The sequence below is a fragment of the Peromyscus leucopus genome, chromosome 19 (genome assembly GCF_004664715.2).
Source record: "Peromyscus leucopus breed LL Stock chromosome 19, UCI_PerLeu_2.1, whole genome shotgun sequence".
In the NCBI taxonomy this organism is placed as follows: domain Eukaryota; kingdom Metazoa; phylum Chordata; class Mammalia; order Rodentia; family Cricetidae; genus Peromyscus; species Peromyscus leucopus.
Genome location: NC_051079.1, coordinates 21,200,366 through 21,226,547, shown reverse-complemented (window position 1 = coordinate 21,226,547; position 26,182 = coordinate 21,200,366). Strand labels below are relative to the sequence as shown.

General features: G+C 42.5%; 1 protein-coding gene across 9 annotated transcripts in view; it reads right to left on the bottom strand.

Moving 5' to 3' along the window:
* The window catches only part of Sap130 (Sin3A associated protein 130), a 96,963-nt gene that overhangs the window by 22,018 nt on the left and 48,763 nt on the right, over window positions 1–26,182 (bottom strand). For 4 of the 9 annotated variants that reach the window (XM_028867085.2, XM_028867090.2, XM_028867091.2 and 1 more), the window contains exons 8-15: window positions 21,374–21,521; window positions 21,129–21,219; window positions 20,842–20,946; window positions 17,991–18,132; window positions 14,741–14,862; window positions 10,863–11,165; window positions 9,158–9,335; window positions 3,441–3,545 (exon numbers count right to left, since the gene is read on the bottom strand). In XM_028867085.2, coding sequence (XP_028722918.1) covers window positions 3,441–3,545; window positions 9,158–9,335; window positions 10,863–11,165; window positions 14,741–14,862; window positions 17,991–18,132; window positions 20,842–20,946; window positions 21,129–21,219; window positions 21,374–21,521 — 1,194 coding nt within the window. The remainder of the gene's footprint in view (window positions 1–3,440; window positions 3,546–9,157; window positions 9,336–10,862; window positions 11,166–14,740; window positions 14,863–17,990; window positions 18,133–20,841; window positions 20,947–21,128; window positions 21,220–21,373; window positions 21,522–26,182) is intronic. The other 5 variants (XM_028867086.2, XM_028867092.2, XM_028867088.2 and 2 more) reach the window with 3 other exon arrangements.

Here is a 26,182-nt window from a genome sequence, read left to right as displayed (position 1 = left end):
CTGCCACGGCCATACAGTTTGTAAGCAATATAAGTCTCTGTGTTTACTTGGTTGGGTCTGAGCAGCTGTGGGACTGGCGGGTGACAAAGATTTGTCCTGACTGTGGGCAAAAGAGGAAAACTCTAGCTACAATTTTAGACAATGAAAAAATGTGTTTAAAAAAAAAAAAAGAGAAAGGGTCTGGAGAGATGGCTCAGTAGTTGAAGAGTGCTTGCTGTTCTTAAAGAGGATCTGGGTTCTGTTCCCAACAACCACAAGATAGCATACAGCTGTCTAGAATTCTAGTTCTAGGCCCTCTTCTGGCCTCCAAATGTGCCAGGCATATCTATGGTGTACATGCATACACGAAGACAAACACTACACATAAATCATAACAAAATGAATATGTTTCTTGTAAAACTGTAATATCTGGTTTGGTATAGAGTTCACAGCAGAGCAACTGTCTATCACTCAAAAGGTCGTGTGTCCAGTTTCTAACACAGGAAAAAACAAATAAAAACCTACCGCCACCGAAAAGACGTTTTTTTTGGTATTGTTTGGGGACAAAGTCTTACTTAGCACTGTTAACTCTGGCTGGTCTAGAACTTGCCATACAGACCAGGCTGGCCTCAAACTCACAAGAGATCCACCTATCCTACCTCAGTGCTAGGGTTAAAGACGTGTGGCACCAAGCCTGCTCTTAAGCCTTTCTTTACCTTCCGGATCCTCTCAAGCCACTAAAAGAGTGTCAGTCTATCACCCCTTCTCTGGTGGGCCCACTTTCACGCCTGCTCTCTTACGGCTAAAGTACAGGGCCAGAACGCCTGCTTTACTCATTTATTATGCTCGTGTGTCAGTGCTGGGGGCTAAACCTAGGATCTCACACATGCCAGTCTAGTGTCAACCACTAAACTATACTCCCAGAGTTAGTGCAATCTTTAAAAAAACAGGTAGTTTTCCTGGTTTTTATGAGGCTTTTGGTATAATCCCTAACACAATTCACAAAATAAAATAACAAAGTCAGTCGGGTGGTGTGGCGCACGCCTTTAATCCCAGCACTTGGGAGGCAGAGGCAGGCAGATCTCTGTGAGTTCGAGGCCAGCCTGGGCTACAGAGGGAGATCCAGGAAAGGTGCAAAGCTACACAGAGAAACCCTGTCTCAAAAAACCAAAAAAAAGTCAAATCATGCAGCCCCTATACTTTAATGTGCTAATGGATTTCTATTTCACCTAGGAAAAAACCAAAGGCTTTGAAATGGAGTGTTGGCTCATAGTAGCTGGCACCTAGGAATCCTCCTGTCTCTGCCTCCTGAGTGGCATGTACCACTACTCTTTGCTTTTATGTGGACATTGGACATTGAACTCAGGTATTCACGCTTGTGTGACAAGCATTACAATGACTGATGAATCTCCCAAACATTTATAGATGCCTTGTGTCAAATATTTTAGGATCTGGAGACATTGTCTACTAACAAAAACAGGTATGTTTACATTCTCTCAGCCTTATTTCTTTTGCATGTGGAAGACATGGGGAACCTTTCCCCTGCCCCCTCCCCCAAAATCACCAGTGTAAAAATGGAGACAAAAGTGGCAGAATGAACAGGTAGTGATTTACAGGAAGATTAATTCTAGAGCAGAGATTTTAAATAAGTAAAAAAGCATACACAGACACACAGACACAGACAGACAGACAGACAGACAGACAGACAGACAGACAGACACACACACACACACACACACACACACACACACACACACGTACGTACGTACGTCAGAAAGAAGAAAAAGCAAGGACCAAGACTGGTGGAGGGATGTTAACAGTTGTCACTGTGGACCTTTATGCAGGATTATAAAAATGTCTACCATGCAAGGTGAAACTGTACAAAGTGATTTTCAGCAACTTAAAATAGTGTTTAGGGTCAGGTAGTGATACACACCTTTAATCTCAGCACTCGGGATGGGGAACAGCAGGATTCTGACTTTATACTTTAAATATGTGCACACATACATTACCTCCAACTTTTCATTTTTAAATTTTAATTAATTTAGTTTTATTTTATTTAATTAATTTTATTTTTTAAAAGATCCATCTATTTTCCGTTTGTGTGTCAGAAGGTGTCAGTTTCCCTGGAACTGGAGTTAGAGGTGTTTGTAAGCAGTCGATGTGGGTGTTGGGAAGCAAACTCGGATTACTAGAAGAGTAGCAAGGACTCTTAACTGCTGAGTCAATGCTCCAGAACCTATGTATTTTTAAATTTTTCATTGATTATTATGGGGGGGCACACACGAGTGTCACGGTGCAGGAATCAATTCTCCCTCTACTATGTGGATCATCAGGCTTGACAGGTCATCTTTATGCACGGAGCCTCCTCGCTGACCCTGCCTTTTTATCTTTAAAGTTTTATTAACAGACAGACAAGAACCACCATGTAGGTGCTGGGAACTGAACTTGGACCCTCTGCAAGAGTAGCAGGTGCTTTTAACTGCTGAGACATCCAGCCATACTATCTCCCCTTTTCTGTTTTTGTTTTTTTTGTTTTTTTTTGAGACAGGGTCTCACTGTGTAGTCTTGGCTGGCCTGGTCTGGAACTTGTTATATAGACCAACTGGTTTTGAACTCACAAGAGATCCACCTACCTCTGCCTCCTAAATTCTGAGATTAAAGGGGTGCACCACCACAAAACTCAGCTATATTCTGTTTGTAATTTTAATTATGCAGGAAGTTGAGGTAGTTGTTAGCCACCTTATGTGGGTCATGAGAGTCAAACTTGGGTCCTTTGCAAGAGCAGTGTGAGTTCTGAGCAATCTCTCTAGCCCTACCCCCTCCCCCTTTTTTGTTTTTTTGAGACAGGGTTTCTCTGTGTAGCTAGCCTGGCCTCGAACTCACAGAGATCCACCTGGCTCTGCCTTGCAAGTGCTGGGATTAAAGGCGTGCGCCACCACCGCCCGGCTCCCTTTGTTTTTTTGACAGGATTTTTCACTGAACCTGAAGCTCATTGTTGGCTAGACTGGCTGGCTGGGAAGCTTTGGGGATCCAGCTGCCTCTGTTACTTAGCACCTAGTGCCTGGCTTTTACGTGGCTGCTGCTGATCAGAACTCAGGTGTTCATATTGGTGAAGCAGGCAGTTTACTGACAGTCATCTCTCCCATCCCATGATGCCATAGAAAAGTAACAAGTGGGTGTTTATTATGAGGCAGGCTGTGTGTTCTGTGCTTTGAACATTTGCTTTAAATACACTAGAATGCTATAAGGTAGTTGCTAGCTATTAGGAGTGTGCTCACTCTATAAATATTACAAATGGTAAGTGGCCCAGGTCATGAACCTGGAAAAGCCATCATATGGAAAGAGGTGCCGCCACCCTTCGACCCTCCCCCCGAAATCATGTGAAGTTGGTCATATTAAACTTTGCTACACGATGATACGTAACTTAAAGTAAGAATGATGATAATGTATGAGCTCACCCTGCAGGTCTAGGTGACCCGGATGCACTCCGCATAGAGCTTTCTACTCGAGGACTAGTCACTTCAGGAGGCTGAGGAGGGAGGAGAGTTTTCCGAACTGCCATTCTGAAAGAAATGAGATAAACCCAGAAAATAGCAGTGCAAGATACATTTGCCAGGCACATCTGCTGAAAATAAACTATTACAACGACAAGGCTTTTTAGTCGTTTCTTTGTTTAGATTTGAGACAAGGTCTCTGTATGCAACCCTGGCTGGTCTGGGGAAGCCTCAACTTTGCTTTGATACCCCTTCTGTCTTTCTGAATGACGGGATATATCAGCATACTCATCAAGTATTACTTTTTTTCTCTTCTCTTGATAGTCTTGTTATTTCTTAATCTTCTGAGGAGTGGGGTCACAGATGTGTTACTGCACCAGCTTTAAATGGCTTTTAACAAAATGCAGCAAGTTCTTTCCCCATCCCTAATCACTTTCTGCTATAAACTCCAAGGGGCAACCACATCATGACTATGAGCTGCTTCTAGCATGTGACACCTTCTATCTCTTGTTATTACTAAAATCCATTTTAAGGTGTTCACAATCATTATTATGTAATTATATACTGAGAGAGATAAGAGCAAACTTTTGGAAATCCAGTGAAAAGAACGACCACAGGAAAAAATCAGAGAGCAACTGTGTTTGTTGTGTGACAGAAGTCACATAAGTTCTGGTTGAGAATGTATCCCTGGCTTTAGTGGGACAGATGCCAGAAGTGACTTCAGTATATTTAGTTTAAAAACAGTGGTTGGACCAAGTGCCAGATGAGAATGGGCTTGAGAAAGAATGGCTAGAATTAGAGTCTATCGTTTCCAGTGCCCATTTACTGAGCTACTAACATCTCAAGAGGGTAACCACCAGCCATCCTGTCTTCCAATGAGAGACTAATTATCTCCTTATGAAGCACTCATCCTGGAAGAAGCAATAAATACATACAAAAATTGAATCTAATCAAACTTTTATTTACTATTATGGTTTATGGTTAAAAAAATTACATTGTGTGTGCATACGTGTATGTACCATGTGTATGTGTAATGTCATAGGATGCGCCTTTAACTGATGAGTCATCTTTCTGACCCTTATTAATCTTACAGACACACACAACAACTTCCATGAATGCACAGGCTAGAACAAATGAAACACAATTAGGTGTGTTCTGCTGAACTAATGAACACTATGTATACATAGGGCTTAATCTTTGTACATGTAAATTTAACTTTACTTGAGAATAATGTCCTTGTTATTTTTTTGTGCATGGTTGTTTTGCTTGCATGTATGTCTGAGTACAACACACAGGCCTGATGCCCTCAGAGGCCATAAGAATGCATTGGATCCCCATTACAGATGGCTGTGAGAGCAAGTCGGTGCTAGGAACTGAACCTGGGTCCTTTGGAAGAGCAGTCAGTGCCCTTAGCCACTGAGCCATCTCTCCAGCTCAGGGTAAGCAGGTCTTTGAAAGTGCAATTAACTAAACATCTTAAGTAAGATCATTGTAAGTCCAGGGTCTTTCCTAAATGTAATCACCAGTACCTTAGAAAAGAAAGGAGAATGGGAATTGAGACAGACACAAAGATTAGGGCATTCAATACGGAGAGAGACTACCCAAGAAATGCAAACAAGTACCACCAGGAGCCAGGGCAGAGGGACGACATACACTCCAGAAGGAACCAACACTGCCAATGTCCTGCGGAGAGACTAGAACTGATTGATAATACACATCTGTTGTGTTAAGCCAACAAATTTATGGCCATTACGAAATAGTATGGGCTCTGAGAAAAATTCACAGTGAGGATCAAAAGACCAAATTCCTCTAATAAGCCAACCTCAAAAAAATCTGGGTGCGGTAGAATATAACCATGACTCGAGTGCTTGGGAGACTGAGGCAGGATAGTCATGAGTTCAAGGACAGCCTGGAGCTATGACGACTATTTCTAAAAAACAACAACAAAAAAACCCAAACCACTATACAAAACAACAAACATCACAAATAACAACGAAATAATAAACAAAAGCTGACAGTGATTTAAATAATACAAAATAAAACAAAATTTGCGATACACCCAAACCACTAGAAATTTGAACAATGACTGGATAGTTGATGTCATTAAGTTGTCTCCCCCCATTTTTTTTTAGACAGGGTTTCTCTGTGTAGCTTTGCGCCTTTCCTGGAACTCACTTGGTAGCCCAGGCTGGCCTTGAACTCACAGAGATCCGCCTGGCTCTGCCTCCCGAGTGCTGGGATTAAAGGCTTGCGCCACCACCGCCCGGCGTCTCCCCCCATTTTTAAGTATGTATACCCCAACAGACACATGTGAAATATACACAAATAAAATAACATGATCAAAATTTGCTTCAAAGTAATATGGCAGAAGATAGTCGGTAGAAGCTGGGGATAGCTTAATGGTATAGCCTTTGTCTAGTATACACAAGGCTCTAGATTTAATACTCAGACCACAATAATCAATGTAATCAATCAACTAAACAAGCAAAAAACCCAAATAGCTGGGCATGGTGGTGACACAGACCTGTCTGTGACCCTAGCACATGGTAAGTGAAAGCAGGCCTTGGGATTCAAGGCTGTCCTTGGCTAAACAGGGACTCTTGAGGTTAGCCTGGCTAGCTTCACACAAGGAACTGGGGAACTAGACAGCTTGGTCTCTAGCAATCATTCCAGCACTCCAGCCATGGAAGCAGGAGGATCAGAAGTGCAAGGACAGTTTGAAGCTAGCCTTGAATACTCAAGACTATATATTAAAACATGCTTTATAAGACCATGCTGGCCTCAAGTTTACAGAGATCCACCTGCCTCTGAAACCTGAATGCTGGAATGAAAGACATGCACCACCACACCCGGCCCTACAGTCAATGCTTATACCATTATAAACTTTTCCAAAAGCAAAAGTATCTAAACAAAACAAGCTAAACCATCTACCAAACATCGGCAAGTAAACATCAAAATCAAACCAACCAAACAAAAACTCATGAGATATAACCCTGAAATAATCTAACTTGTAGCAACAAGAGTTGGCAAGGCCAAAAAACAAACAAAACAAAACAAAAACAAAAAAAACCCCACAAAAACAAACAAACAAAAAGGTCTTTTCTGCTGCTTAAGAGTATAAACAGCCAGTCTGGCCACTTGGAAAAGTCATGGGCAGATGTACACACAGGAGGTGAGTGTAGACGATAACCATGACCTAGCAATCCTGCTTCAGTACTTAGCAAGGTGTATTCATGTATTAGTCAGAGCTCACATGCAAAAAATGTCAGATAATATATGGGCCAGCGGGTCTTCTGAGCATGTGGGAAGGGCTTATCTACAGTGAGTTTCACTGTAGCTCCTGTCCTGAGAACTTTCTCTCAGGCTGGAGGCAGTGTGCTCCACAGGACTCTTGGCTTTGCCTGTGCTCCAAATTTTAGCCTACTCTCCTTAAAAGAACTGACTCCATTTTAACCCCTATTTCTTCTCATCCTCTCCCAAACCATGCAGCTTCAATAAGAATGCCTCTCAACCTTCTGCAAATATCTGGTCTCCTCACAACCAAGGTTGCGACCATGGATCACTGCTTTTCATCTTCAACATTTGTTGCTGCTGAGACCTCTCCTGTTTTCACCATCCTGTGTACCTGCAATCTTTAAAAACTGTATTTTTAGATTTACTCATTTTCTTCTGTGTGTCTGACTGCCCTGCCTGCAGGTGTGTGCACCATATGAATGCCTAATATCCAAGGAGATCAGAAGGCATCAGATTCTCTGAACTATGGTTACAAGCAGGCTGTTAGTTCCCATGTTAGCACTGAGAACTGAACCTGACCTCTGCAAGAGCAGCAAGTGCTCTGCACTGCTGAGCCACCTCTCCAGCCACGGTAGTCTTTTCCTTTCTAAACACAAGATACTAAGTTCTACACGATTTTTAAGAGAAACTGACGCGTGCATGATCACTCTATCTTACAGACTCTGTCACCTTCTTTTTAAATAATGTGTACATCTGTGTCTGGGGGGGGGCATGTGTGTGTGTGACTCTAGATCCCTATGGATCCCCTGGAATGACAGGCAGCCGTGGACTGTTCTGCATGGGTGCTGGAAACCAAACTCTGAAGAGCAGCGAGTGTGTGCTTTTTTTTTTCCCCTTTGGTGTTTCCAGACAGAGTTTCTCTACATAGCCCTGGCTGTCCTGGAACTCACTCTGTAGACAAGGCTGGCCTCGAACTCAGAGATCCCCCTGCCTCTGCCTCCCAAGTGCTGGGATTAAAAGTGTGCACCACCACTGCCCGATGAGTGTGTGCTGAACCATCTCCCTAGCTCTGTTTTCTGTTTTATTAGGGTTATTTTACCATGGGCTCAATGGAGCTTTAAAAAAAAAATCTTTTTTACAGAGTATTCATAATGAGCAAAGACAATAACTCTGTCTAGGAAGAGAACTACACATTGGAAAGCCCCGCACTGGCCCAATGTCCACTGCTGTGTACCTGAAGACTGCACTGACCCACTTCAGCCTTTTGACCCCAGTTTGCTTTTTCAGTGCTGACGCCATCATCTTGGCTCAGCCGGACACTTGCTCTCAAACACGAGTGCTCACACCCCACTATATTTCAACAGCACGAGGCTTCCCCTATGCCGGAAGGCATCTAGAGCACACAAAAATACTGTCCTAAATACTGTCACCGAAGAGCCTTAATATGACTGAAAAACTGCTAGTCCTGAGCAACATTTCATGTTTGATGAAAAAAAAAATTTTTTTAAAATATATATTGTATGCATATATGGTCCATATTAAGAAAACCCCAAGACATATCCAAAGACTTAATTATAAGGCTAAGTAACAGTTCTAGGATTAGATTGTGTGTGTTTTCCCCCTTTTGTCAACTTGGCAAAAGTTGGAGTCATTTAAGAAGATGGAACCTCAACTGAGAAAACATTGCCATGACACTGACCTGTAGGTAAATCTGCATTTTCTTGATTAATGATTGTTATGGAAGGGCCCAGTTCACCGTGGGTGGTGGCACCCCCAGGTAGGTGATCCTGGGTATAAGAGTAAGTGTAGCAAGCCACAGAGCAAGCCAGAAAGCATATTTCTCTATGGCCTCTGCTTCAGTTCCTGCTTCCAGGCTCCTGCTTTGTGTTCCTCCCTGACTTCTTTCATGATGGTCTGTGATGTGTAAGCCAAAGAAACCCTTTCCTTCCCAGGTTGCTTTTGTTGGTCTTTACCACAGCAACAGAGGCAAACTAAGACTTCCAAAGCTAGAGAGAACTCCTAAGGCATACAGTATACAACATGCAACTGAAGCTGTCATCCCCTGACTGGAAGAGTCCTAATGTCGTAGTCTGAGCAGGGTGTAGCTTACCGAGCGATCCTGTGTTTTGGAGGAATTTTTATTTAATTTATTAAAACATGTATGTGTATGAGTGCTCTGCCTGCCTGTGTACCACGTGCATGCCTGGTGTCTAGAAGAGGGCATCAGATCTCTGGAACTGTGGTTATAGATGGCTGTCTGTGAATGCTATGTGAGTTCTAGGAACCAACCCCAGGTCCTCTGCAAGGGTAGTAAGTGCTGAGACTGCTGAGTCTTCTCTCTAGACCCTGGAGAAAATCTGAAGTGTAACAGAGATAGAATTAAGTTGTTTTCTGCATTGGATGTAGTAATCTAATCTTTATGCCTATGCCCTTCTGAATCTACTCACCCATCTGTGGCAGGTTTCTTCCGTAGTATGCTTGGCCGGGGAGACGAGCCCTGGGCTGGTGTGTTGGTGCTAGCACTCTGACTGTGAGTCTGGACCACAGTTGTTGCTGTTGGAGCAGCACTGAATGGATTGCTGATAGGGTTGGCTACAATTGTAGCTCCATCTGCCAACACCACTGCTGAAACAGAATAGAGGACAAGAGAAACAGGACAGCTTTATGAAATGCCATCTAAGACAGAAAAAACGTTTAGACCCTGGCATTAGGTAGTCATGATATAAACGCCCCACTTCAGAGGATAACAGGAGCTAGAGATGTGGCTCACTTGTCTGGCATGTGCCTAGCATATATGAAGTCTTGGGTTTGACTCCAGAAAACTCCTGTCCTCAAAAGATAAGAAACAGAAGAAATAGCACAAGGCTCATTGTGCCTGTAGGCACATTGAGAAAAGTCACCAATACAGATTATAATACCGTTTATCTTTCTAAAAAAATATATTTAGTTATTTTTACTTTATGTGTACAGATATTTCGCTGGCAAGTATGAATGCTTCAATATTCCAAGTACTGGTATTATGGGTATGTAGTACTTCTCTCTTATCATTTTGAAAATTCATTAGAAAAACAGCTCATCAATTATTTTAAGCACAATGAATCATTACATTATATATAATGATTACTCTACTAGTATTTTTGTTGTCAACATTAGCAATATTAGGGTAGCATTAAGATTTTACTACTTTACAATACAACTCTGAAGAAATGGAATCTGAATGACAACACTGTAAGGTAATTTTGTTCTTTTTTTTTTTTTTTTGAGCTGAGGACCAAACCCAGGGCCTTATGCTTGCTAGGCAAGCACTCTACCACTGAGCTAAGTCCCCAACCCCCAATTTTGCTCTTTTAACTTTAAGCTTTTTCTAGAACTCTTCAGCCTAACTGCAAACGCAGATTAGGATAGTCGCACATGCTATTTCTAAGATTTATTTCTATTTTCATTTTATGTGTATAGGTGTTTTGCCTGCATGTATGTCTGTGTACTGTGTGTGTGCATTGCCTGAGGAGACCAAGAGATGGGGGTGGGATCCCCTGGAACTGTAGTTACAGAGCGTTGTTAGTTGCTATATAGGTGCTGGGTGTCAAACCTGGGTCCTCTGGACACACAAGCAGTGCTCATAATTTCTGAGCCATCTCTCGAGCTCCACACATGCTATTTATTTGCATAGTGAGACAGGGTCTCACTATGTAGCCCTGGTTGTCTTGGAACTCACTCTGTAGACCAGGCTGACCTTGAAGTCAAAGAGATCCACCTGCCTCTGCCTCCTGAGTGCTGGGATTAAGGGTGTGTGCCACCTCTCTGGGCTCAGACATCCTATTTTTAATGTGAAGTTATGGGTAAATTCTAAGCAGCTTATCTTACAATGTTGAAACTTAACAAAGGAGAAATTACCTGAGGCCACAGAGCCTGAAAGTGGCAGGGCCAAGATTAAAACTCAGGTGTACTTCTTTTCTTCCATGCCGAGAGATAAGTTTATTTGTATGTATAATGTACTTGTGTTACAACTCACTTCTTCCTCTTGTGTGTGCATATACAAAGACAACTTGGACTGGGTTCTCTCTTTCCACTATGTGGGTATTGAGGCTTTGTGATTAGTTCCTGTATCTGCTGAGCATCTGTTCTCCACTTTCTCTAAAGAGTTAAATTTACCTGAGGTTTTTCCTTCAGGCTGCGGCTGCTGATTACCCATTGTTGCTGGCTGGAGCCCCTGAGTGTTGATTGGGGCTGCTGAGTGGATTCCTTGTGTGCCAATTGGTGCAGGCTGGATCCCTGATGTCCCAATGGGGGCTGGCTGGATTCCTTGTGTACTGATGGGTGCTGGCTGGATCCCCTGGATATGTCGAGCATGGGAAGCATCTACTGTCATCAGCTGCATGGGGTTCAAGTGTACTGTAGATGCTACACCAACGCCAGTCTGAGCTGTGATGGTGGAGTTTGGGGCCTGGGCTGAAACTGGAAATAATGCAGAAGGTCAGCTCTAGTTAAGACAGTCTACACACAAAGATAACATTAAAGTGTAAGGGCTAAATCCTTGTTTCAAGAAACAAAGCACAGGGCTAAGGCATGGATCTGAGCAGTAGAACATTTTTACCTAGCATGTATAAGGCTCAGGGTTCAATCCTTAGCTGCTACTGTACTTGCTACTTAAAACTATGTACTAAGAATTGTTTTTCTTTTCATTAAGTACCCATCTCACAGTCTTACTGCAAATTATCAGGAATACAATAAAATCAAGTTTATAATCCTGTAACACCTATAATCCTAGTTCTTAGGAGGATGAGGCAGGAAGATTGCTGTGAATTCTAGGCCATCCTTGGATACAGTTTAAGAATCTGTTTTAAGCTGGGCAGTGGTGATGAACACCTTTAATCCCAGCACTCAGGAGGCAGAGCCAGGCAGATCTCTGTGAGTTTGAGGCCAGCCTGGTCTACAGAGCGAGATCCAGGACAGGCACCAAAACTACACAGAGAAACTCTGTCTCGAAAAATAACAAAAACCAAAAACAACAAAAAAACAAACAAAAAAAGGGATTCTGTTTTAAAAAAGAAATTAATCTATTAAATTACATATCAGCTAGACAATAGTGCTAAAAAAATAAACTTCTGAAGTAATCCATGGGTACCAGGTGAAGAATCTTCATTTTTAACTGATAGAACCACTATCCAAGGCACTTCAAAAATAGATAGCTGATACTAATTTCCAACAGCTTGTACCTACTGGAGATAGAAAATAGCAGGACCCTTTTCCTTACAATGCAAATGTAATTTACTAATTTTATTAAAACCCCAAATAAAAGTAAATTCCTTATTTGTTGAGGAAAAAATAAATACAAAAGATTATTCTTGGGTTTAAGGATGTATTTCAATAATAGAGCACCTGTCTAGCACATTTAAGGCTGTGTGTTAGACTCTTAGCAACACACACATATGAACACAGGCATAATTTGAAATAAAAAGAAGTTAAGAAATTATTTTTAATTATGTGTTTCTTTGTGTGGGTATGTGCACACATGTGTGGGTATTCTTGGAGGCCAGAAGCATTGGATTCCATGGAGCTGGAGTTATAGGCAGATGTAGCTGCCTGTTTGACATGGCTCTGGGAATCAAATTTGGGTCCTCTGTAAGAGCAGTCCACTCTTAACCATTTAACCATTAAGCCATTGCTCCAGCCCCACAAGGCAATTCTTTTTTTTTTTTTTTTTTTGGTTTTTCGAGACAGGGTTTCTCTGTGTAGCTTTGCGCCTTTCCTGGGACTCACTTGGTAGCCCAGGCTGGCCTCGAACTCACAGAGATTCGCCTGGCTCTGCCTCCCGAGTGCTGGGATTGAAGGCGTGCGCCACCACCGCCCGGTTCCCACAAGGCAATTCTTATCAGTTATCAGAATAACCAAGAAAGGGTTCCAAGGCTATTAAATATTTTAAGGTGCTTGAAATTTTATACCAGCACTGTTCAAATAGGAATACAAAATCACATACACCTTTCAGTTTTCCAGCAACCACACTGAAAAAGTACAAAGTGGGGCTGGAGAGATGGCTCAGCGGTTGAGAGCACACACGGCTCTTGAAGAGGACCTGAGCTGGGTTCCCAGCATCCATGAGATTTGGCACACAATGACCTGCAAGACAGCTCCAGGGGATCTGACTCTGCCCTGCTCTGGACTCCTTGAGTGCCAGCACTCACACATGCACATGCCACCCCCAACATCACACACCATTAAAAACAAAAATAAAAAATAAGTAAACAGAGGGCTGGAGAGATGGCAGTTTGGTCTCAGCACCATGTTTGGTGACTCAAAACCATCTGTAACTGCAGCTTTAGAAGGGATGGAGCCAGCTTCTGGCCTCCATGGGCACCTGTGCTCACATATACATAATGTCCACACATGGACACACACAATTAAAGAAACATTAAAAAATACCATCTCAGAATGACAAAATAGACAGATCAGAAACCATGCCTGCAACCTCAACAACCAGGAGGCAGAGGGGGAAGGATCAGAACTTCAAGGTCATCTCTTCTACACTGCATGTCAGCCCAAAATACAGAGGATCTTGTTTCAAAAACAGGGGCCATGAGATGGCTCAGCAGTTAAGGGCACCCATGGTCCCGCTTGATTACAGAGTTCCACCCCCAGAACCCACGGGGTAGAAGGGAAGCAGCAACTCCCACAGTTACTCTCTGACCCCAGCCCCTACTCTGGGGCCCACGCATACACTTGCACGAGTGTCTTGTGGTGGTTAGAGGACAACTTGTGGGGGTTCTCTCCCACCCTATGCAGATCCTGGGGGTTAAACTCAGGTCATGAAACTTGGCACAGGTACCCTTAACCACTGAGCCAACTCACCTGCCCAAGGTTTTTTTTTTTTTTGAGACAAGGTTTCGCTCTCTGTAGCTTTGCACCTTTCCTGGAACTCACTCTGTAGCCCAGACTGGCCTCAAACTCAGAGAGATCCACCTGGCTCTGCCTCCCAAGTGCTCTTCTTCCCGAGTGCTGGGATTAAAGGCATGTGCCACCACCGCCCAGCCTGGTTTTGGCTTTTAAAGGTAGCTTCTTACATATCCCAGGCTGGCCTCCAACTTGCTATGTAGTGGAAGATGACCTTGAACTTTGATTCCCCATGCCCCTCTTCAGTGTTGGGAATGTTGGCATGGATCATCAAGCTCTGTTTATGCTGCTGTGGGCCAAACCCAGAGCCTTCTGCATGCTAGGTAAATGCTCCACCAACTGAGCCACATCCTCAGCCCTAAACTTACTTTTTGGACCGGGTCATGCAAAGTAACCCAGGTAGGCTTGGAAGTTGCTGTGTAAGCCAGGCTAATCTTGAATTTGTGACCCTCCTCCCTCAGTTTCCTGAGTGCTAGAGTTCTATCATATATAATATAACCCCACACCTGGCTCAGTCTGCACAGGCTTTGGGGGGGGGGAGTTACACAAACGCACAGCTAAACATTCTTTAAGGGCTGGAGAGATGGCTTAGCAGTTAAGAGTGCTTCCTGCTTTATCAGACTCATGGTGGGCAGCTTCCAAATGCTGGCAACTCCAGCTCGAAGGCTCTGACACACCCCTGACTTCTTGGAATTGCACACAGGCTTATATATAAATAAAACAAACCTTACCAAAAAGACTTAATTTTTCTGGACTAGCCGAAAAAAAAAAAATCAGTATTTACAAATCAGGCTGTCAAGTTAAACATACCAAGACTAAAATAAAAAAATACAAAGGAGACAAAGCAAATCCCTGTATAATACAATGGTATTTGTAGAAATTATGATACCATTTTAAGGCATAGCAAAATTTATTAGCATGATTATTTTCAGGGTAGAATAAAACCATTCAAATATTACAAATATGTAACCACCCTTTCACAGATCATAAAAATGGTGATTAAAGTGCTTAATGTTTTACATGTTAGTCTTATCTGAATCTAGAAATTAGCTGGAATCATTTCTCTCTTACTGAAATACTCTGATCAACTTCCTTCTCATCTCTGACAAAAATGACAGTCTTCTTCAAAACGGTGCTCATACCTGGGTACTGTCGGATAGTGGACACAGAACTGGTGATGGGGGTGTAGGTGTGAGCAGCCAGAGGGTATGCAGAGGGCGGGTAAGTCGGCAAAAAGTACTGGAACTGAACAGGAACCGAAGGCCTAGAAATACAGCACAGATTAAACAAAACAAAAGTTATTTTCCTCCACTCAAAGGATCCTATCTCCCAGACTCTCTTGACACTTCACACCACCATACAGCATCTCCCAAACTGTCCCAACCTTACATCAAAGGACACAACCAGGAAACTGTCAACAAGCAAATGACTACTGTTAGTACCCATGTCAATGTGAAGAAAAAGTATGTAATGGATGACTTTTAAAAAAAATGTAGTGATATTTTCTGAGAAAGATAACTACCAAAACAAATGACAAAACCCCAGGAGATGGGGAGATGGGAAGTTTGACATGAACCCGGGTAACACAGCATCTCTAACCAATCAATCAACTAACTTACTCAGTATCCAAAAGTCTTTCCTGATTAATCCCACTTGAAATACACAGTATATTGGAAAATTTAATCAAACATGCATAAAACAAATAAACCTAATTTATAGATACTAATTCAGAGACAAGAAAATATGAAATGATGTTTACTTTGTCTTTTGAACTTAATATTGTCTTAATACCAAAAATGGACAGGAAAAGTGTGAGAAAAGATGACAAACAAGGGCTGGAGAGATGGCTCAGAGGTTAAGAGCACTGGCTGTTCTTCCAGAGGTCCTGAGTTCAATTCCCAGCAACCACGTGGTGGCTCACAACCATCTGTAATGAGGTCTAGTGCCCTCTTCTGGCCTGAAGGGACACATGCAAGCAGAACACTGTATACATAAATAAATAAATAAATCTTTAAAAAAAAAAAAGATGACAAACAAACCTTATTCTCTAAAATTAGACAAAAAAAAAAAAAAAAAAAAAAAAAAACCTACATAAAACCAAAGTAAGTACAGTGTCAAGTCCACCACAATCAAAGTTACCATAGAAAGAAAAGAATGACTCAGGGACAATTTCTACTCACTTTTTATATCTTTAAAAAGCCAAGGAAAGCAACCATTTGAAGTGATTTAAAACGTGTTTTAAAACATGTAAAAACCAAACCAAACCAAACCCTACTGGCACACCCTTCCTAAATTAAGGCTTAAAATAGGAATAGAAATTTTGTTCATCACATTGAAGATAGTACAGAATGAAATCTATCAGAAAAATCCCATTTAAGGCAGAAATGAGAGGACGCTCACCATCTCCACCAACACTGTATCTGAATTTTATCATTATTTACTTCATGTGTGTGGTTATTTTGTCTGCATGTGTACATGTGCACCATGTGCGCCTAGTTCCCCAGAACTGGAGTTACAGACGGTTGTGAGCTGCCATGAGTGCTGGGAGCTGAACCCAGATCCTCTGCAAGAGCAGCAGACACTGTCTGCTGAGCCATCCACTAACATTATACTGAAAGCTCTAGCTATCCCCTAAAGCAAACAGATCTCTATTGCCTCTATACAACAAGCAAACAAGCAATTACAGATGGAATATAAATGTTTATATCGGAAATCCAAAAGAATCCATAAACTTTCAGAGCTAATAAGAGCATTTAGCTAGGTAGATAGACATAAAAGTAATATATGGAATGGAAATGAACTGGGGTATCAGCATGTTTTCAAATACTTCCGTTTGTATGGCACTCACTTCTGACTGTTGCTTACTGCAAAGGCAGGAAAGAACAACAATCTACAGCAAAGCCATGCTGATGCTGAAATGTAGGCTTCCAAAGGATCCAAAGGCCCTTGGCAAACACTGCTTCCTGGCTCAATGGATATACAATGTGGTAGAAGATAAAGGAAGGGCTAGCACACGAGCGAGATGTGAAACCCATAGATATGTTCTTAAGAGGAGGCCATTTGAACTCCAAACAAAGGACAGTAATGAACACAACCAAATCCCTATCCTGCTAATTACTAAATCTAAATTCACAGGCTCAGGCTGACTAAAACTCAAACTAACAGAACTCAAGTAAATAATTGTTGTATGTAGGAAAGCTTCTTCACTTCAGAAGCCAACTGCAAAGTACAGAGGAGCAACAGAAAAGTTATTACTTTGCAAATATAAGTAATTCAGCCACGAATTATCAAAAATACTACAGTGAGGGGCTGGAGAGATGGCTCAGAGGTTCAGAGCACTGGCTGCTTTCCCAAAGGTCCTGAGTTCAATTCCCAGCAACCACATGGTGGCTACAACCATCTGTAATGAGATCTGGTGCCCTCTTCTGGCATACAGGGACACATGCAGGCAGAACACTGTATACATAATAAATAAATAAATAAATCTTTAAAAAATACTACAATGAATGAAAATTATTCATAGTTTCAAAGTATTAGTTTCACTATGTATCCCTGGCTGTCCTGGAACTCACTCTGTAGACCAGGCTGGCCTCAAACTCACCGAGATCCTCCTGCCTTGCCTCCCAAATTCTCCCACCACACCTGCCGGCCTCAGTATTTCATACAGGCTCTAAAGCATCTTGCCTGAGTTCACTGTTTTCCTGCAGTGTACTGACTTTACATACCACCCAATTCCGAATAAAGTTCTTTGCTATTAAAACAAAACAACAAAGTACTTCCTCATATCATTCACAAAAGAAAAAAGTTTCTTTACAGAATATGAGTGATGAACAACGGCACCTTCATTAACTAATTAATGTTAACCTAACCAACCACAGGACTGATAGCCAGCATGTACTCTCTGATGGTGAGATCACACAACTCCAAAAATGTATAACCTCACTCTAATTGTGAAGAAACAATACAACAAAATCAAACTGCTATTCGTTCTCCAAAATAACTGGCCTATCAGTGCCCCGAAACCTAGAAAGGAGGATGGAAAGCCATACTATGGTTTCAGTTATCCGTAACTGTTTACAAGAATGCATTGTTTTTAGGATGAACAAATATAAGTACTTATGGATAAAGGTTATGATCTTGTAATGCACACTCTTAAAAAATGGTTAAAAAACAAAACAAAATAAAAACAACACAACACAACCAAACCCAGAAACAAAACAGAACTCAACAAAACAAAGAAATGGATATTAGGAGAACATTCACCACAAGGATAAAAGCTTAATAAAAATAGGACATTTTCATAACACTGAAAAAGAAATTATCCTCAGAGGGGAAAATCTGAAAAAGCAAATAGTGACATGAGAGGAGAGTAACTGAGACACCGCCTCCTACCTGTTGTCATTTCGGGTTTCCATGGCCACAGGATTGGGAGAGGCCCGATGGCCCGAGATGGGAATCAGGCTGCTCCTCTCTGAGGGGTAGTCAGGCTGGATCCGAGGGGAAGTGTGTGTGATCTGCTGGGGCACCACCTTAGCTGCAGACAGTAAAACATCAATTCTATCACTACTCACCGGCAAGCTAAACATGGCTAGCAGTGCCCTTAAAATGCCAACCGTTTATTATTATCATTGTGTGTACAAGGGAGGGGAGAGGGAGGAAGGGGGAAAGAGCTCACACATCATTTGTATGTGTGGGCGTGTGTACCATGGCACCCATGTGGAGGTCAGAGGACAATTTTGTGAAGTTGGTTCTTTCTTTCCATCTTTACATAGGTTCCAGGGATAAAATTCCTGTCATCAGGTTTGTGTGGCAAGTGCCTTTACAGTTGAGTCATCTTGCCAACCTCAAATGCCAACAGTTTTAAGCCAAGAGTTGGCAGCGGCACACTGTATAACTTGGCACTAGGGAGGCAGAGGCCAGAGGATTTTGAGTTCAAAGCCAGTCAGGTTTACAAAGACCCTATCTCAAAAAACAAAACAAAACTCTTAAACCCAAACAACAAAAGAAAAAGAAAGAGCAAGTGAATAATTTCAATGCACTCACTGTTATTTGTCAATGTGGAGTTAAAACAAAAATCTAGTGAGCAGGCCTTTTTCTTTCAGCCTGGCCTTTTGTGGATCCCAATACTAACCTAATAAGGCAAACATCAGAGGTTCAGGAGATTCACTGATGTGCAAGCAAGAGGATCTCTAGAGCTGGCATTAAAAAAATGAGCATGATGGTGTGAGCTTGGAGATGGAAACAGACCTCAGGAGGAAAGAAATGGGAGGATGCCTGGACTCACTGGCCAGCCAGCCCAGCCTACTGGGCAAGCTCCAGGCCAGTAAGAGACTAGGCCTACCCAGATATGACAGCTATGAACCTCAACTATGACTAGCATGGCCCGACAGCCCTAAGGGTGCAATAATGGCGCACATACCTTGGTGACAGCCAAAAGTACTGTCAGTGGATTTAAAGCCCGCTCAACAGGAGGGAAATCATGCCTAGTACTATAAATCTAGCCTATTATCTGGGTTAGTGAACTCACGGATCTCGGAGGAAAACCTACAACCACCACTTAACTAAACCAGTGGTAATCCCCAACTAAATATTTATCCTTATATCCAGGTAAGTATAGTTTTCACCCCTCATCAAAGAAACTTCTCTTTACAACAGACCATCACAGAAAACCACAATCCAGAGCCAATCCAAACACAGAGAACAAGAGACGGCGTGGAGCTCAGTCCTAACAGAACACTGGACAACACCACGCCTGCACTGAGGCTCATGGACCATTGTGGAAAAGGCGGCAGAAAGACTGTGAGAGCCAGAGGAGCTGTGAGCTCGCTGTACGATTCTATCTCCTAAAACTGAGGCCACACCCATGAAGTCTTATCAACTTGACTAACCAATGACCACACCAGTGGACATGCTCACGTGGAGGAGAAAACTTGTGTGGCAGCAACCCTAGACCGAAAAACTACTGGAAACTGGCAAACACCAAGAGAGGAGAAATGGCCTTCCCCAGGGAAGAGCTCCTGCCCACCACTGTTATCAGTAACCAAGTGGTCAGTCGGGCCTGAGACTGTGGACACATAGGTAACATTGTATGGATAGAGCAGACTGTCTGTGCGCGCACGCACACACACACACACACATACACACACACACACACACACACACACACACACACGCACGCACGCACGCACGCACGCACACACTTAACAATTATTTAAAAAAAAAAAAAAGAGGCCATGAATTTCAAAGAGAGTAAGCAGGGGTGCATGGGAGGGACTGGAAGGAGGAAATGGAAGGAGAAAATGATGTAATTTTAATTTCTTTCTTTCTTTTTTTTTTTTTTGGTTTTTTCGAGACAGGGTTTCTCTGCGTAGCATTGCGCCTTTCCTGGAGCTCACTTGGTAGCCCAGGCTAGCCTCGAACTCACAGAGATCCGCCTGGCTCTGCCTCCCGAGTGCTGGGATTAAAGGCTTGCGCCACCACCGCCCGGCGTAATTTTAATTTCAAAACAAAAAAATTATTAAAAGACAATAGATAGGGGCTGGAGAGATGGCTCAGCTCTTCCAGAGGAGCTGGGTTTGATTCCCAGCACCCAGATGGCAGCTCACAACTGTCTGTAACTCCAGTCCCTGGGACTCTGATGACAATGCACATAAAATAAAGTTAAATAAATAATGTACTATTAAAAAAGATGATAGATGATGCAGAAGCAAACTAAACTGGTTATGATACTATAGAAAAGAAGGACTAATCTGTCATCAGTGATTTCAGTAACGTCAATTAGAATAAAAAAATAATAAAAATCAAAATCGACTTTTGGAGGGGAGATGGCTCAGATGGTAAAGGACTTGCCGTGATGCGCGGGGACTAAGTTTAAATCTCCAGAAACCGGGTAAAAAGGTGAGTGCAGCACTGTGTGCCTGTAATTCCAGCCCCGGAAAGACAAGGGACAGACAAATTCCGGGGCTCACTGGCCAGTTAGCCGAGCCAAGTTAGAGAGCTCCAGGTTCTGTGGTAGACACTGTCTCAAAAAAATGAGGTGGTACGCACGTATACTGAACACACACACACACACACACACACACACACACACACACACACCCTAAGAAAACAAATGAAAGTCAAATTCAGAGCTGCTCTGAAAATCAACAATATGAAAACACTCCCGCCACCTTTGACATGAAGGCCTGGTCACATGGGCTGAAAACTCCTCATAGACTTTTGTGTGAAAACGAGCAACACTTACCCACTGGGATGTTTGAGGTGGTCACAGCAGTGGCATGGGATGAATGGGAAGGCATTGTCATGGTAACAATTGTACTCGTGGGAGCTTGTGTGTGCGACACAGATCCTGAAAAGAGGGTAGAAAGGAGGAAATCTCTAACAACAGTCTCTGTACACAGCACAGACTTTTCAAACGCTGGGAAAGCTCTCGGGGAAGCTGAGAGTTTTCCCTGAAGGTGAAAAGTGAGAAGTGAACTCACCACTCCTCTTCCTCTCTGTCTGGTTCACAGAGCAACATCACTGACTTACCGGCTGTGGTTGCTGAAGGAAGGGTGTTGGTTGCCAAAATAGGTGCTACTGTAGCTGCAGCCACTGGGGTGCCAGTGCTAAAGATGGTTTTCTGTGGGAGGACCCCAGAACACAGTTACACACAAGAACAATTCCCCCACTCTCCTGTCTAAGAATGACTGATTTCACATGCCAGGCTTTTTAACAAGTCGGCATGAGTCTAGTCTGTCCCAAAGAATCCCCCGGTGGCTCTTCACCCTTTTTACCTGGGCCATTGTATGGAGCTGCTGTTTCGGTGTCCCTAACGCAGGGTGAGAAGGTAGTGTGATTCTCGTCGTCACATCGCGAGACTGTGCAGGACGCTGGATACTAATGGCTGCCGATGGCGGATGCTGGATAGATAAAGTGGGCCGACTGTGGGGAGAGAAGGTAGTACGTGACTTACAAGTTCTCCAGACACAAGGAAGGTAGTCAAGGTATCCTGTCCTTATGATCATATAAATTTTACTTTTTCCATAGTTCTGTGGAGTTTTCAGTTAAAACAATGTCCAGTCTTCAATTCTACCAATTAAATAAATGGCCCCCGGGGTGTTCTCTCTTGTGGTTGCCATCTTGCTTCAAAAAGTAGTAATACATACCAAACAATTTATAAATTAGTTCTTAGTCCATGATACAGTTTACACATTTGACCAATTTTCACACATGTATTTATTTGCATATGTAGGCACACACATGCTACAGACCATGTGTGGAGGTCAGAAGGCACCATGAAGTTGTTTTTTCCCTTCTGTTAGGTGGGTTCTGGGACTGAGCTAAAGTTATCAGGCTCAGAGGAGAGCAACTTCTCCTGAGCCACCTTTCTAGCCCACTATCCCCCCCCCCCCAGTGCTGAAAGGAACCGAACCGAGGGGCTCTTGAATATGCTGGGAAGGCTCTACCAATACCTAGGTCTGAGGTCCTTGCTCTTTTGAGACAGGTTTACTTTGTAACCCAGACTGGCCTTGAACTTGAGATCTTTGCCTTCTAAGTTCCAGGACTTTGGATGTACTCTATACTACTTTGTGATATTTGAGTGAATAGGGTTATAACAATCACACTTCACTGTGGAAAAATTCAAAGATAGACAGTGAAGTTCTCATATTATGAATGTTTGACAAGTATTTATTCATTCATTCATTTACTTATTTATTATGTATACAGTGTTCTGCCTGCGTGTGTCCTTGCAAGCCAGAAGAGGGCACCAGATCTCATTGCAGGTGGTTATGAGCCAACATGTGGTTGCTGGGAATTGAACTCAGGACCTCTGGAAGAGCAGCCAGTGCTCTTAAGCACTGAGCCATCTCCCCAGCCCGACTGACAAGTTTCTTAAGGGAAGATTTCAGATAACCATGCCTGGTCTGTGCAGAGACTTGAAGTACTGACCTTTCCCCTAGTTATATAACATCTGTATAGGTGGAAAAATCTTACTAAAATACCAACTTAGTTACAACTGACTAAGAAATGAAAGAGATACAGACAGACTGTATGCCAGATTCACTGGTAGCAATCAACTAAAACTGCAACAAGGCAGAAGACTAAGGCTGACTTCTCCAAGAAAAGGTATGCCTCAAGAATCATAAGGATCATTTGTGCTCAGGCGTTCCAGACCAGCCCGAGAAGCATATTAAGATCCCCTTGGCAAACAAAGGAACAAACAAGCACATCAGGAGACTATATAGCTATTGGAAAAGAAAAAATTAGACCATTACTTCATAGTCTAACAGGATAAATGCTAAAAGAATCCAAGACTTTTGGCATCTAAAAATACACATGAAGAAAAGATGGGAGAATTCTTTTATGAGGTTGCAATGGAGGGACCCACATGGTTGAAGTGGAAAACCAACTCCTTCAAGCTGTCCTCTGGTCTCTATACATGCACGGTGGCACACATGCCCACATATGCACACAGATAATAGATAATTATAAAAAATACCTATTCTCCTTCTCTCACTGACATCATTCTGAGATGATGTCTCACTATGCAGCCATGTGAGACTCAAATTCCTAGGCTCCTACCTCAGCTTCCCCAGTGCTGAGATCCCAGACGCATACCACCAGCTTCAACACACTTGGCTTCTAAACAAGTGAAGCAGGATATGATAGCAGGCATCTGCAACTCTGGCACTTAGAAGGTAGAGGCATGAAGGTCAGGATTTCAAGCCATTTTAGGAATGTGGTCATTTGAGTTAAACACACAAACAAAACAAAAGACATGACTAAAGTTAGGAATATTTACAACCCCAGTAACTTAGGAGCCAAGAGCAGGAGGACAGTGTTTGAAGTTAGCCTTGTACTGAAACAAAATGTAACAAAGTTGAAAGTGATGACTCATGGTTATAATCCTTGCACTTGGGAGGCTGAGAGAAGAGGAACATAGCATCCCAGGCCAGCTGCAGCTACAGAGTGGGAGATTCTATCTCAAGCAACAGAAATATTATTGTTCATTTTTAAAAATATGAGGGAGTGTAAACTAGTTTAAGGCAGGTCATTAGAGGTTAGCTATGGAAAATTCTAATTACCCAGTTCCCTGATCAATTTTTGCAATTTGTTACAGATGGTTTTTTTTTTTTTTTTAAAGATTTATTTATTTATTATGTATACAATATTCTGCCTGCATGTATCCCTACAGGCCAGAAGAGGGTGCCAGATCTCATTACAGATGGTTGTGAGCCACCATGTGGTTGCTGGGAATTGAACTCAGGACCTTTGGAAGAGCAAGCAGTGCTCTTAACCTCTGAGCCATCTCTCCAGCCCCAACAGATGGTTTTACACATATGAAAAACACAGTTTAAAATGTGCATACATAGGTGGGTGGCGGTGGTGCATGTCTTTAACCTCAGCACTCGGGAGGCAAAGCCAGGTGGATCTCTGTGAGTTCGAGGCCAGCCTGGTCTACAGAGCGAGATCCCGGACAGGCACCAAAACTACATGGAGAAACCCTGTCTTAAAAAAAAAAAATGTGCATATATAGTCAGACGGTGGTGGTGCATGCTTTTATCTTAGCACTTGGGAGGGAGAGGCAGGCGGATCTCTCTGAGTTTGAGGCCAGTCTGGTCTACCAAGTGAGTTTCAGTATAATCAGGGCTACACTGAGAAACCCTGTCTCGAAAAACCAAAAATAAAGTAAAATAAAATATGCATACACATCTACTATGACATTAGCTATAATAGTATGGGACTAGACACACTTTGAATCTATTTATAAAGGATTGCTATGGTTCTACTAAATATGACAGAATTTTATTTTTTGGAACAGAAAGCTTTCAATGTGTTATATAAAAAAATCACAAAGCACAGCAGGATAAAGAATTAAACATTCTTTAGGGGTAAAGAGGATAAAATAAGAACTTGAATTTGAATGTGTCTGCATACACAAACGCTGGAATGGTATTTTAAAAGCTGTGACAGGTTGCCTTAGGAAGACAGTGTCATTGGGGACTCAGCTTAGTTGAAGTGCTTGCCTAGCATGTCCAAAGCCCTGGGTTCAATAACAAGCACTGTAAAAACCAGGCACAGTGGTGCATGTCTGTAGTGCCAACACTTGGAAGGTGGAGACAGGAGAATCTCAAGTCCAAGGTCATCCTTGGCTATATGTGTAGGCCAACTTTGGCTGTGAGTCCCCATCTTCAAAAAAACAAAACAAACCCCCAAAAGGTGGGGCTAGAAAGATGGCTCAGTGGTTAAGAGTACTTGCTGCTCTTGCAGAGGACTCTGGTTTGGTTTCTAGCACCTACATGGCAGCTCATAATGGTCTCTACTTGCAGTTCCAGGGGATCCAACACCCTTCTCTAGTCTCCACCTTGTGGAGCACATATTTATGAATACATGCAGGCAAAACACTCATACACATGCTTACAGACTTACAGCTTTGACTTACTACTCAGAAGCTTTGGTATATCATATGATGAAGAGCTCATGTTAACGGTTTAAGGAAGCAACATTTTCAGTGTAAGGAAAATAAATATAAATATGAAATCTAAGAAAGCAAGCCAGGAAATGGCCCAGTTGATAAAGTGTTTGTCTTCCAAGCATGAGGACTTGCGTTCAGGTCCCCAGGGCCCAAGTGGCGCTTGGAGGCAGAGACACGTAGATCCCTGAAAGCATAAAAGGCCTCGAACTCACAGAGATCCGCCTGGCTCTGCCTGCCGAGTGCTGGGATTAAAGGCGTGTGCCACAACCGCCTGGCGAGAGAGCCTATTTCAAACAAAAGATGTGTGGTGCCTGAGGACTGACGGACAGCCAAGGCCATCTTCTATTGTCTTCTACTCTTATAGGTGGGCACCTACACTCATAGGCACACACATATTTTTTTTTCCACCTAAGAAAGGAAAAATTTGTAATATTATTCACTTGAAAATCTTAGTTCACAGAAAAAGCCTCAAAGGAATGCTACCCTAGAAGCAATGAGCCCCCTTAGAATCTAGACCTTAGACCCTAAATACTATTTTCACTAGACCACAGCATGTTTGGAGAAATCGCTATTTTCAAAACCACAGAACAGGGAAAGTGAGTGAGCTTGTGATATCACATATCAAAAAGAAGCCCTCAAAGACTAATGGTCATCCAAAGAACAGTGGGAAAACAAGACAGAAAAACAAGGCAGCTCAGAGGAGATTCACTAGTCAACTTCTGGGACAAATCAAGGAAAAAAGAATGTGTTGGGGATTTTAAGACAGTAAATAAATATAACATTTAATCCTTGGTGAAAACTCCTCTACCAAAAGCATTCAGAGTCATCAAGTGAGGCCATCAAGTAGAAATTGCTGTAGAACTTGCCAAGTTGTCTAATATTTTATTATTAAATAATAAGGTGGTCAACTTCCTCCCACCAAGTGGCATAGGAAAGTAAAATTTCCTTTGTTTGTTTTGAGACTAGGTCTAACTATGCAGCTCAGCGGGCTTCCAACATGTTATATAACCTACGCTAGCTTTGAAGTTACTATCCTCCTGCCTCAGCCTCCTGACTGCTTTGCGCTGGTGAAATCAAGTGGCAGTGAAGCAGCATCTGGACTAGTTCAAGGGTTGGAAGCAAAGGG